Genomic DNA, 14541 nt, shown 5'->3' with positions numbered 1-14541 from the left:
AGAAACCTCGTTTTGACTTCTCGTAATCAAAAAATTATATGCAATGCCTTATGAACAACAGAGCCATGCAGCAATAATTTCAAAACAACATCCACATTGTTAGAATTAAGCTTTCTACCTTTAAGCCAAAAATGCAACTCAATGAGGAAATAAAAATCACAAGTCTTGATACACGACAGGGAGTTTGCTTGGCACATTCATGACCAGTTTTGCAATCACCTCACATTGAGAATATTCTTTGATATTGTGACGTCCACGGGACTTGAACGGTCCCGCCAACGTAGGATGTGCTGAAACGATGGAGGCGGTTTATTTTTTATAACCCGAGGATGGCGGTCCTGATCGCTCTCCAGCAAACGGGACGAGGAAGGTGGCACGAGTCGCTTTTCACCGAGTTAATGATGTTTATTTTTCTAACAAGAACGATAATAAGACTCGGCAAGAGGAGGGATCCGGGGGCGATTCGACGGGAGGTGGTGTGGGTTCGGGCGTGGGGGAAACACAAACAATTCCAATGGATATACGAATAGATATAAAGAATTAATTCATTGGTATACGAATCTCAAACCCTCAAAGGCGACAGGTACACACACACACACACACACACACACACACACACACACACACACACACACACACACACACACACACACACACACACACACACACACACACACACCGTAGCTAGTGGTCAGGCTTGCCCGTGGTATCGACGCAAAAGTCACTGGATTGGTGCCGGACGAGCTGGCGTTGCGCCCGTCAGGAGCAGGAGACACGGTGGTGCAGAGGTTCCGTCAAACCTTCCACGCAGAACCGCGGTTCCCGGCCTGTGAGCTCCAACCAGCCACCGCGGTGTTGCTCTTGGTGGTGTCGACCTCTTGGTGTGGGTCCAAGACCGTTCTCAGCCGCCAGGGAGCCCAGTTCTTGCGCCAAGATGCGAGTAGGAGAGGGAGGCAGGTCTGCCCACCGTTCGGTCCCATACCCAGAGCCAGCTGAACTCGAGAGCCAACCGAGGTGAGGCACGAGGCACAGCAAGACCACGAGACACGATGAATCCAGGAACGAGCAAGCGCAGCCCGAGAGAGCTCTGTGGTGCCGCCTCGACGAGAGCTTTTCTTTCTTACTCCTCCTCCTTCCTCTCCCAACCAGATCGTTTTTATACTCCAGAGTCCTCGTCACTACCAACCGAACCCCACATTGGCCCCCTGCTTGTCGCCTTCCGCCAATCGTCATCCAGGGGGCGGAGCCATCATCAGCACCGTTCTGATACGTCACGGCAAGCCTAGAGGGAATACTAAAAGGGAATACGCATAAACACTTACCCTAACCCGTCTCCCTATCTAATTACGTGAAAATTATCATTTCCCCCTTAAAGAAATGGACATTTACTAGACAATCTATCACCACTGAATTGCTACTTCTTAAGGCCCGGTCACACCTTGACGTTTTAGCCAACGTATGCCGATTTTTGAATTTTTTTTCTAAAACGCTGGCACATGTTGAATACGTTATGGGTAAGTTTTGATAACATTGAGAGCACGCTGAAAAACACTGCCATACGTCGTTGTACGCTGGCTTTAAACGTTGTACTTTTCGGTTGTCCTCAAATTTTTTCATGCTTGAAATTTCACGACGTATGCCGGCGTATGACTCACACGTTCCGCTACGCTGGCCACAAGTTGTATGCACGGTTTGCGATCGTTGACAGACGTCAACACATGCTACTTGTAAGTTAATCATAAGTTGAGACAACCCGAGGTAATGTTTAGCGTACCCGAAACTTATTTCTAACCTATGATTAACGTGTTGTTGGCACGTTACGCGATCGTTGCCACACATCGACAGACGTTACTTTTAAGTTACTCATAGGCTGAAAGACGTCGGTATAATGGATCGTCCTTGCGTCAGCGTCCACGGCCACGGCCAGGACACTTATTTGCGGCATTCTTCAAACTTTTCTTCGGCATGACGAGGATGTTCACACTTCGATGTCTAGCTTGGCTATGATTCCAATTGTCCATCGGCAGCGTCTATTTAAAATAGTCGAGTTTGAGCGTTTTAACACGTTCAGAAGAAACGCTTCAAATTTCAAAACCTCAGCGTCAAAAAACAAAGGCGAGTGACAGCAATTTAAATCGTTCATTGTAAACAATGAAAATAGTTGAGTGGTACCGTTTAAAAGTCGTTGAGTGGAAAAAAAATCCAATTGTTGAGCGCAAGCGTCTACTTTCAATAGTGGGGTTTGAGCGATTTAGCACGTTCAATAGAAACGATTAAAATTTCCAAGCGCCAGCGTCAAAAAACAAAGGCGAGTGACAGCAATTTAAATCGTTCATTGTAAACAATGAAAATGGCTGAGTGGTACCGTTTAAAAGTCGTTGAGTGTAAAAAAATTGTTGAGCGCAAGTGTCTACTTTCAATAGTGGAGATGCAGCCATTTAAATCGTTGAGTGGCAGCCTATGAACCTACCCGTGGACACGCGGACGCAAGGAGGATCCATCATAACCCACACCCTCCCCCTCACACTCACCTACTACTGCCAACATGAACAAACTACTACTAATACTAATACTAATACTTATACTAATACTGCTGACATGGACATCGACTCAAAAAGGAACTCAAAAACACTGTTGGGTTTTTTTTTTTTTTTTTTTTTTTTTTTTTTTTTTTTTTTTTTTTGTATACCTTGGTCGAGGCTCGTATGAGAGCTAACACACAACTCACAGCAAGGAGGCATGAGACAAGAGGGGTGGGAGTGGAAGGGACAAAACATTGGGGAAACAGACACAGGTGAACTATGGAAGGGAGAGGGATGGGGATGGGACGGGGAACATGGCGAGGAGAAGATGGACATTACAGGGACTTTCAGGAAGGAAAGCAGGAGAATTGAAGGAAGTGGGCATGGGTGGATTATCGGGGTAGAAAAGATCGAGGATTTGGATGGGGGAAGATAAGAGGTGGTGGTGAACAGCTGTTTTGAAAGCCTGGAGGGAAGAATGGGAAAGAATAGAGTGAGGAAGTTTATTCCAAAGGCGGGAAAAAAGAGGAATGAAAGAGTGAAGATGAGCAGTGATTCGTGATTTTGGTAGTTTTACCAGAAGGGTGTTGTTGGCGGACCTTGAGCGCCCTGTGGAAATGTGGTTGGGACAAATCGCAGAGAGAGCAGGGGGGGCAAGGCTGGAGAGGAGTCGGTAGAAGACAGAAAGACCACCGACCAACCTGCGGTGATTGAGTGAGAGGCCCAAAGACTCAGCTTCATTGCGGGAGATGCCAATGATCTTAAAAGCCCTGGTTTCGACAGCGTGAAGTCGAGAAAGGTGGGAGGCAGGAGCACCAGCCCAGAGGGGAGAGCAGTACTCCATCAGGCTACGGACAAAAGCTTTGTAAGTAGTCAGGAGCTCAAGAGGGCCGAGGAAGGACTTTGCACGATGGAGGATTCCCAGTCGGCGACTGGCTTTTGAGGCAAGGTTGGAAATGTGACTTTCCCAGGAAAGGTCATGGCAGATAGTGAGACCCAGAAGCTTGAAAGAAAAGACTTCTTCCAGAGGATTGTTGAGAAAGTGGATGGAGGGGTTTTGTAAACGGTCCTTTCGAAGAGACATAGTGAGAGTGTGAGATTTGTCTGGATTGAAAGACATGTTCCACGTGTTGGACCAGTTTGTGATTTTATCCAGATCTGCAGTGAGCGAAGAAGCTGCTGCTTGCCGGTCTGAGGGATGACAGATGGTACGGCAGAGGGTGGAGTCATCGGCAAAGAGAAATAGAGGATTTTCCAGAGAGTCCGAGAGATCATTGATGAAAACCAGAAAAAGAACAGGGCCCAGAACGCTACCTTGAGGAACTCCAGCCTGCACAGGAAGAGGGGATGAAAGAACTCCATTTAGGGCCACACGTGGACTGCGACAGGAGAGGAAGTCTGCGAGCCATGAGTGGAGATGGCCTTGAATACCATGGGAAGAGAGTTTGGTGAGTAGGGCAGGGTGCCAGACTGTGTCAAAAGCACGTGATATGTCCAGGGATACGGCTCGGATTTCCTGTCTGGCATTGAGGACCTCCATCCATTGATGGGAGAGCAGTAGCAGCATATCCAGGGTAGAGTGACCTGGTCTGAAACCAAATTGATGATTGGAAATCAAGCCATTGGAGAAGAGGAAGGATTTCATGTCTGAAGCAATGATGGATTCCATAACCTTGCTGATGATTGGGAGAAGGCTGATTGGTCTGTAGTTACAGGGATCTGTTTTTGCACCTTTTTTATGCAGGGCAGTGATGTTAGCAGATTTCCAAGCAGATGGCAGATGACCTTGGGAAAATGAGAGGGTGAATAGAACAGAGAGAGGGTGAGCAAGAGCAGAAGAGCAGGCTTTGAGGACACGTGCTGATGCCGTCTGGACCGGTTGCAGAATCTGACTCGAGGTTTGAAAGCAAGCTCTCCACCTTGTCAGGAGAAAAGGATACAGAGTCCAGGGACAGTTGGGTGCGACTGGGTAAAGTGGGTAGAGATAGTGATGGGTTTGGGACACAAGATTTAGCTGCAAACACCGAGTTTAGACATTCAGCTTTATCACGTGTGGAATCAGCAGTGCGGCCATTTGAGGTAAGGGAGGGGATGGAGGGGGAACATACACCAGAAACAGATTTGATTAAACGCCACCAGGATTTTGAGGAGGGAGAGAGGTCTGAGAGTTCAGACTTGAGATGAGAAAGATGTTGTTTTCTGGCTCTCCTGAGGGTAGATACACACTTGTTCCGAGCTTTGTGGAAAGAACTGAGATTGCTCTCAGTTGGGTTTGCTTTCCATGAGGCAAAGGCAAGTTGTTTCAGGACAACTGCCTCGCCACAAGCTTCAGTAAACCAAGGGCGGGAGGAAGGGTAAGACAACTGAACACGAGAGGGGATAAATCTGTGCATGAGGGAGAGCAAGTTTCTTTGAAAGAATTCCCAGGATGAGTTGATGTTTGAGAAAGTAGTGATAGGAGACCAGTCTGTAAGTTTGATGGCTGCTCGGAGACCCTGCCAGTCGGCTTGAGTGAAATGCCAGACTCGACGGCGGTGAGGTGGTTCTCTGATGACAGCCAGAGAGATGTCCACTTTAACAAGGACGTGGTCAGAAGAACCAATTGGAGCGAAGGAAGAGCAGCAGATATTGTCAGGGAAATTTGTCAAAATCAGATCCAGAAGAGATGGAGTACCATTGGTTGAGATCCGGGTCGGGAAGTTGACCGATTGAGTCAGTCCCAATGAGTCACAGAAAGCTTTTGCTGACGTCCCATGGCAGGTGAGAGAGGTACCCACACCTAGCCAACTGGCGTGATGACAATTGAAGTCGCCACATAAGAGGAAGAGAGAGTTTGGATGAGAAGATAGAAGATGGTCCATGTTTTCGGAGAGTGAGGTTCCCCTTTTATGAGCAGCATTTTTATATACCAATTCCCAAAACTGCTGGGAACACGTCTTTATATGGCAGTTGTAACCGAGAAACACGTTCATTTTTTTTTTTTGTCGACCGGAAGACGTCATTGGAATACATCTACATACGTCGATGTGTGTTGGGACTACGTAAAGAATTGGTTCAAAGCACGTCAAACATAAGTTAGAAATAAGTTTCGCGTAAAAAAGACATTACCGCGACGTGTTTCGACTTATGAGTAGCTTATAAGTAGCCTTTGTAGACGTGTGTAAGCGTCCGCATATCGTGTGTAAAACTTATCCCCATCGCATGCGGAACGTGTGTCATACGCCGAGTACGTCGTAAAATTTTGAACATGTTTAAAATTTCTTGACGTACTCTACTTACTACGACATATGATAGCGTACTTTAGCGTTCTACTCACGTATACCAAACTTACTCATACCGTATTTGACGTGCCCCAACGTTTTAGACACATTTTTCTTAGGTCGGCATACGCTGGCAAGATCGCCAAGGTGTGACCGCGATGTTGACACTTCCATTTCTACGGCAGTTATGATTCGAATTGTTGTGCGTCAGCCTTTTAATAGGCTACGTCACGACATCGTCGGCGATGCGTGCAACGTGCTATGCCTAAGTTAGACTATCGTTGGGCATTGGTTGTGTAGGCCGACAACAGGTTCAGCATTCGTTGGTATAAGTTATCTATAACAGAACGAAACGTTCTGTGTCCGTTACCAATGCGTTATACATAAGACCAAGTCGCTATGAATACATCCGAATCTTTAAAAAAAAACATCAAAAGTTCAACGTAAGCCAGCGTTTTACATACATTTTAATACGTTGCCATCGCTGGCTAAAACGTCAAGGTGTGACCGGGCCTTTACATCGAGATCCTGGTACAACTCGAAAAGCATGGCTTACCTAATTAAACATCCCAATTACCCTTTGAATGCATACCCCCCCCCCCCTCAGACGTAACAATATGTTTGATAATCACACTGAGAATATTTCTGGAAGTATGAGATAGTTTATCAAGTCCTCCAAATTAAGCCATTAAATAGCATTTGCTCTTCAATAGAAGCTCTTCCATGGAGCCTTGGGAATGTAAACAAAAATATCACTCACAATATAATACTATACGACAGCGAATATTATCATGATGGCGTGAAGGTATGCACACTCACCTCTGAGCTATTGAGCCTGGGTTCAAATCCTAACCCAGCTAGAAACTGACATCCCAGTGTTTTACAGACAGGCTGATTCATCAATGTGTGTGCTGTCCCAAGGATCGTTAAACTGGAATTAGTTGGTGGACGTTAAAGATCCCACTGTGTCCATCACGAATAATAGGAGAGCTAGAGCTATCACCGGCACCCTGAGCAAATTCCAAATTCCTACTCTACCTACTTGCTCGAGCGCCAGGCCTGGCCAGCCAGTTCGTGAAAGATTGAGCCAAAAACTTCCCACACCAACCCCACGAAAACATGGGAATAATTGTGTAAGAAGAACAAGAAGAAGAAAAGGAACAGACAGAATAATTACAAGAACAAGAACAAGAAGAAGAACAAGAAGGAGAACAACGAGAATGGGAATAACAAGCAGAACAATAAGAACAAGAAGAAAAAGATGATTTGTGATACACTGCATCACAGGCTAGGAAATTCAAGTGAATCACAACCAATTTCAAAAGATTCAAACAGTGAACCATGATATTTTTCTTTTCTTCTAAAGGCAAAGCATTTACGGTGAATTGGTTGGATAATGTTATTTGATAATGTTGCAAGGCTTTTTGTTAAATTTTTTTAAAGAGCGATCTAAGGCTCATTCGTGGAAGATATTGCAGATGTACCACACAAAGAAGAATAAGGATAGAAGGAGACAGCATACTTTTGTGGATTACAAATGTGTTAGAAAAGAGTGAACAAATCAACACAATCTAGGGAAATAAGCCTGGGATTGCAGCATCATGAGCTTTGTGCTCAGATGAAAACATCAAACAAGCATAAATTGAAGATAACAGCAGATCAGTTAACTTGCAAAATTTGAAAGTTGATGATCATTTTCACTTCAATAATTCATCAATGTGAAACGTCGAAAATACACAAGAGTAAATTAATGTCCCATATGGATGACAGGCCTGAGATCAAGATAGTAATGCAAAGCTGTTTACACAAAAACCATAAATTCCAGGATTAAAATTTCAGCAAATCAAAAGAGTTAACGCCTTTAATCAACAGGTAAACAGACCAGACTAAACCAGACTCCAAGAGTACAACCAGGACTGCTTTTGAATGATTTTACCCGCAACGCGTATTATCCAATAATTACCTGACTGGCTGCCCGCCGTTTCTGGCCAGCTAGGGATGTGAGAAGAGCAGAGCAGAGCTGCAGTGCAGGTATTAGCAGCTGCCGATAACGTTCCATAGTGGAGGGAATGAAGCTTTCACTTTCTCTCACAGCTTGACCACTTAACAACAGATAAAGTGTCATTGAAAAAAAAAAATTCACATTATTATACTCAAAGCTGGCTTTGTGACAATGACAACACAATCACCCTATGTATGAACTGGCAAGTTGAGAAATTACAAAACAACTTTGCGAAAAATGCGCAAAGCTGTTATGACACCATTGTCATAACTGCATTCTCGCCCTGGGCCTGTCAAATGCATCACTGTCCAAATGTGAGCATGGCACATACTCAAGTACATGTTATATTATATCAAGTTTAAATTTGAAAGCAACATAAAAAGTGATGCATCGTTAACGGGATGTTCTCCTTTTAGAGAAAGACGAAGGCTCACTGGGAACCTCAAGGAAATGGTTTTCCTCTTTGCACACATTTTGTGAGGATCCTGAAGCAACATCACATATAAGCCCTCGGCATGCATGACTCGGTTGTAAACTAGGTGTCCTGTATAAACTACGAGATGAGAAAGATTCTATGAATTATTTTAACCAATACGTAAAAAAAAACATCTTCCTGCTCAATCGAACACGGCTGACAATGTTTTGGTGAAGCTCACTGGTAAGGGTTCGGCTCCGGGCGCAAGCTGAACATGCGACAGTGAACAAGGCAAGTGAGGACTCCGACACGCAGTAATTCTGAGGCACCCTGGGGGCTCCGAGCAAGGCATGTGAGAAAGGCCTGCAAGACAAAGCAACACCAATTTCAAACAATTTGCTTTCAAAAGTGGCCAAACTAGTTTTCATCACATTATAATGATGGCAGTTGACGAGTAAAAAAATAACAAGATGATTGTTTTGTTCATGAAAGATTAGAATTGGAGTAGATATCAGGTTTGCTTGCTTCTTCTCCAGATGTGCATTCATCTCAATGAACAAACTTTGTGTCAAAAACAGCAGAAAATCCTTAATTGACAGTTTGGAATTAGTGCTTTATACAACTATAAAGTTCATGTAACACCTTAACCCATGCAGTCTTGAGAAATTTTCTCATACTTACTCTGTTCTCAGGGCATGAATATTTTGTCCAAATACTGCTAAATGAATGGTCTTTGAAAGTGACAAAAAGGTGATTTGTGTTCTACAGTGTTCAAATAAAATAAAGATTTACAGGTTGCAGGAAAAAAAAGTTTTGGAACTTTTCCGCCATTGATTAGATGCATTACCGCTTTACCGCCATGCCAAATTTAACACGTTACATTATTTCTTCATGCCTGTAGCTTGTGTCCTTTATGACATCCTTAAAAACAGGAAGTTTCTTCTTTGGAATGATTTTCAATTATATTTGACTGCCAGTCAGGCAGACAGAGTAAAAATAAAATTACCCCCGTGTGGGGGTGACGGTCATCTCTATAATACCACAAGTTCTCAATGTTCAGTTCAGGTAACCGCGAAACAGTCCAAACTAACTGTTTAGATTGAAGATAGTTCACAGAGATACACTAGGATAATACTACCAATGACATAATTAATAAATATGTATTGTTCATTTAGTACCCGGATTAACACATCAGAATCACCAGTAAGTGCAATATGTGGTTTTCCGGTCCGTCCACTCTCTGGGGACATTTCACTTCCGGTTGTAGAAAAAAAACGAAAAAATAGGCTTAGCTCTCGGAGATTATAATAATCCTGTAGATTATTCTTCACTGATTATAATGCAACTTTCAGAATGAAAATTGGTTAAGTATTTATAGAGATATTGAGGTTTGAAAAATCGTTAGAGCTAGCAAATTCATTAATGATTAATTCCACAGAAGTTTCGCGACACTGCACAAAGCAACATGTCAGGTATGAAAAAACATTTTGTATGCCAGATTCATTAATCATTAATTCATTAATTATGGAATGTACTCATTGATATATTAATCAGAAAGCCCGAAGCATGTAGCATAATTTATCACTTATCCCCTCATCCGGGATCCGTGGCCTCGCTCCACAGCCTGCAACCCTATGTCCGCCGGTGATTATGTTAGATATCGGCACGATAGAGAGGAGCCTGTGAATCATCCCTGCTGATGCACTGAATTGATGCAATCGTTCGGCCAGAATATTCGTTGTCAAGATGTTGCGTGATTAAATCACCAATACAGTCACTCGAATTTATACCGCAGACATACTTCTTAACAATCACCTTCGCCCCAGAAACCACAGTCAATCTGAACCACGCTGGCCACTGCTCAGACGCCATGACCGGACTACTGCGCAGTTCTACTGCGCAGTTTGGTTAAAGATGACTCGGCATTTTGGCGCGCACGCACTAAATTATATTTTCAAAATAAATGCCGACGTTTACATTTCGGGTTTTGAAACTTTTGCACCTTCGGCTGAAAATGTATAAATATAAAAGGCTAAAATTGTGTTTTACATTTATATTTCATTTCTCCTTCCTTCTTTGCGAATCACATCGGCGTTTTTGGTCATCTTCCAGATCACGTGACGATCAAACGGGAAGGAAATTCAAAAATCTGTCCGGTTAGATGCAAGATAATATTTTTTACTATCATAATCAATAAACAGTTGCCGAATATCTTGTAAAATGGCAGACTTGATAGGTTTTAAAAATGGCGATTTTTATAACTTACGTGACCTCGTGACCTCGTCCCTGACCTTGAACCCGGACAAAAGTTATATCGTTGTGCAACACTCATCGACCTATACCCACATATTAAGTTCCATCAAGATTGGAAAGAAAAATTGTTGACGGACGTACGGACGGACATTTGGTCCGGCTTTATTAGGTCATCTCGGTAGAGATGACCTAAAAAGTACATATATCTATATCTCACGCCTCTGTACATGTGTGATTGGGATTAATTAAGGGCCAAAGTACTGCAAAAATTACAGGGTTATTTTCGGATTTGTGTTAAAAATATAACATTCAATTGAAATTAAGTTGTTCCTCGATCATAAACTGACAATTGCAGACAGAAAGACAGACAGACATCTATCCATCCATTGGGACCACACTCTGTGCAGAGAGTTTGTGCTGCCGAAGCAGTCTCCTTGGCTGTTGGACACAATCCTGGATGGGTCGCCACTCCGACACAGGATACCAGAAAGCTGGCACTCGTTTTGCCGACCTCGGAAGGATGACAGGCAGAGTCAACCCCACCTGGTATTAATTCAACAGCCAAGCATGATTTGAACTCAGGATCCTAAGCCCACCACCCAAACAATTAAGCCAACACCAGGCATATACAGACAGACAGAATTGAAACAATTGCTTAACCCCGCTTTTCGCTTCATATGTGTGGTCAAATAAAAAAGTTAAAATAAAAATGTAAAGCCATTAGCCAGGATTTGTATTAATGTGTTAAAAAATAAATATATTTTTAACAATACTCCGGATCATCCTCCCCTGCCCTGTTTCCATACATACAGAATACATATATGTCACCTATGCAGTATTAAATGAAATAAAACTATTTGGATCAATATGTATGAGGCTTGTGCACCTTGACATCTTTGACATTGAAACCTAACATCTCATTCAGGTTAGCTCGAAACAGAATGAACTTTCCAGCATATATGTTTCACAATTTAGGTTTAAAGGGGATTTAACACAACTTTGGGGTAGATTCTCATGACAGACAATAATTTTTGTATCGCCCCGAAAGGGTTGCGAGACTATTTTAACACCTCTATCTGTCTGCCTGTGTATCTGCGTGTCCACTTCTCATAGATTTTCACTTGTAATTTTTTTCTCTGCAACCGCTTGTCTGATCAATGTGAAACTTTAAACATAGGAGGGACTCCCCATGGAGACTATTTTATTGATAGCTCTGACATCATAGGTCACATGGTATGGTAGCCATATTGGATTAAGGGGGGGGGACCACTTGGACATCTCCAAAACCATTCAATGAAAAAAAATTGAAACTTGGTATATGACATCACCCTATAATAAACCATGGGGAGTTGATAACATTTATGTCATCGGTAAAGTGGTATTCCAGCCATAATTGGTTGAATCAAAATCCTTATTCGAAAAATCTGAAACTTCATATATATGATTTATGACCAGATGTGTGGAAATAATTAAATTGATGACGTTATCGGTCACATGGTCTGGTGGCCATATTGGTTTAAAATAAAAACTGGCAAAAAAAATCTTCTCTAGAACCGCTTAACAGATTGATGTGAAATGTCATACATATGATCGACTAGCCATGGGGAATGAATGCAGTTTGAATTTTTTTTTTTTCATATTCATCTTCATTGACACACTTCAGCCTTAATGTGCACAAAAGTGCTCAATAAATATCCTAATAATCAATAAAGCTATGGATAATGGCAAAGTATGTGACATAATCGGGCGCATGGATGATTTTGGTGGGAATATGGGCCATTATAGCAGTGGGCCATAATAGTATTGTGTTCAGTAAACAATGGTATTTTTGTTCAGAATGCACACGAGGCGATATTATGCGCTCTACTGAGTACCGTTCTCGTTTGCACTTTTTTAAAATCCAATTTTAGTTTAATGTAAGAAAACATAAAGTGTCAATCACAGCTTAATTTTGACAAAAATGTCTTTAAACGCAAAAATACAACGTGGAATTGACATCATACCATCTTCGACTCGTAGACGTACAACGTCTTGAGTGATGGCGGCTGAGGGACCAAAAGGCCTTGGAGCGTAGGGTCATCTCGTGCCAGGCTTTCCACCAGTACAGGCAGATAGCCACTGTTTGAAAAGTATGTCAGCCACTGCTGGTGTCGGTCTACTTGGAGTATCTGCTCCAGTAGAGCCAGGGCCGACATCTGTGGAAGCACAAAGACTGATGGTGAGGTTCAAAAAGAACACTCGACTGTACAATATTTCTGATACAGCAGATGCAAAGAAATGCATCTTATTTTGTTTTCTCAATGATAGTTTTTGAAAATGATGTACAACAGACAATGTTTGAAATTTGGTCATCTTATGAACAATCATATTGTCAGCACACCAGTTTGAAATGAGCATTAAAATAATGGGACTCACCTGTCCAATTTCAGGACCATCACATGCATCCCTGCACACAATCTTCAAAAGTGGTGGACCGTAGCTATTGATTAGCTTCACATTTTCACGACGCAGTCGGCTATACTCATCTTCTGCAGTTGTTAGGGCATCCCACATTGAAGCTCGGCCTGCCAATAATCAATCACTGAATCAATAGTTAAAGAAACAAAAAATGTCGGGGAAAATTTGAGTACCGTGATGTGTATTCTCACAATGAAGCAAACACTGCTTTGACAACAAAATTGTTCTGGCCTGTTTATAGCATTCCCATTTGACACAAAAGCTCATGATGCAGGAATCCAGATTCAAATCCCATACAAGATGCAAATACTGTATGTCGATTTGTTCATTTTCAACCAATGCTGTTGTAGTTATTTGGTTCAATATTGCTGAAATGCAGTCATCTCTTCTAATGCCCTTGGCCTGCAAATGGTATATGCACAAGCTGCAACCACAAGCCTCAGATCTACATAATGACAAAACAAACAAAAAAATAACTTCTGCTTCCCTGTGTACAATTAAAGCAAAAAACATGCTCTTCAAAAGCAGATACTGAGGTCCTTCATAGACTAAGATACAGGCTCTTCATAGACTATGCTATGAGGAATGGCTGAAAGAGACAGTACTTCATACATTAGAAAGGAGGTCATTATGAGATCTGATAGAAATCTTGAAAATAATGGGAGGATATAGATATTAAAAAGGGTACAGACAAAAAAAGTGCAAAAGAGTTTTCTGTGGAATGGACAGTGATGGAGCAGGGCCACAGCTTGAGAGTGAAGAAGAGGAGAGTGAGGAGGATGCTGAAGCAGGGGTGTTTCACTAAGAGAATACAGCAAGACCCAGACATTCACGGGGGATCCGTTCCTGAAAAATGTCGCGAATGTCGAATCCACAAATGACGGGACGTGGTTTCAATGGGAAAACGGGTTTGTTTGTTTTTTTGTTCTTTTTTTAAACATGGTCTATGCTCATGGAATATCTATGACAGAACAAATCAGGACACAACATAAAAAAGGGAACCACAAGAGAAAGGAGAAACACCAACAGCAGAGCGGAGGGAGAAAGCATATGGGGATGGACAAACAAGGGATGCAGTTAACGATGAGGAGTAGGGGAGAATGCAATGGGTGGACAAGATTCATTTTCATTAAAATTTTGGGAGGGGTGTGGGGCAGTTTAACAGGTGTATAAAAGATCATGATTTTGGATGGGGGTGACTTGAGATGGTGGTGAACAGCTGTCTTGAAGACATTGAAGGAAAATGAGATTGAAGAGAGTCTGGAAGGTAGTTCCACAGGTGTGAAAAAAGAATAAATGAGTGGAGGTGAGCAGTAGTTCTGGATTTAGGTGCTTTCACTAGGAGGGGGTTGCAGGTGGACGAAGTGCATCTTGCAAATACCTAAGGGGGCCAAAGCAAGGAAAGGGCAGAGGGTACAAGTCGAGAAATGAGACAGAAGAAGACAGAGAGAACACCTACCTGCCGGCAATGGCGAAGTGACAGGCCCAAAGGGGAGAGTAGTACTCCATAAAGCTGCGGAGGAAAGCCTTGTAGGTGGATAGGAGCTTGGGTGTGCCAAGGAAAGATTTTGCACGATAAAGAATGCCCAATCGGCGTCTCGCACTGGAGGCCAACATTGAAATGTGGCTTGC

At 42.7% G+C, this 14541-nt stretch overlaps 1 protein-coding gene across 1 annotated transcript in view; it reads right to left on the bottom strand.

Annotated features, from left to right (window-relative positions):
- Positions 1–14541, bottom strand: part of NUP205 (nucleoporin 205) — a 327963-nt gene that overhangs the window by 51045 nt on the left and 262377 nt on the right. The window contains exons 32-35 of the mRNA XM_085884280.1: positions 12868–13016; positions 12456–12647; positions 8441–8562; positions 7746–7884 (exon numbers count right to left, since the gene is read on the bottom strand). Of these exons, the coding sequence (XP_085740406.1) occupies positions 7746–7884; positions 8441–8562; positions 12456–12647; positions 12868–13016 (602 nt within the window). The remainder of the gene's footprint in view (positions 1–7745; positions 7885–8440; positions 8563–12455; positions 12648–12867; positions 13017–14541) is intronic.

The sequence above is a fragment of the Eptatretus burgeri genome, chromosome 6, assembly GCF_056783735.1.
Source record: "Eptatretus burgeri isolate ZD-2024b chromosome 6, Ebu_testis_v1, whole genome shotgun sequence".
In the NCBI taxonomy this organism is placed as follows: domain Eukaryota; kingdom Metazoa; phylum Chordata; class Myxini; order Myxiniformes; family Myxinidae; genus Eptatretus; species Eptatretus burgeri.
This window is presented reverse-complemented; position numbering and strand designations above follow the sequence as displayed.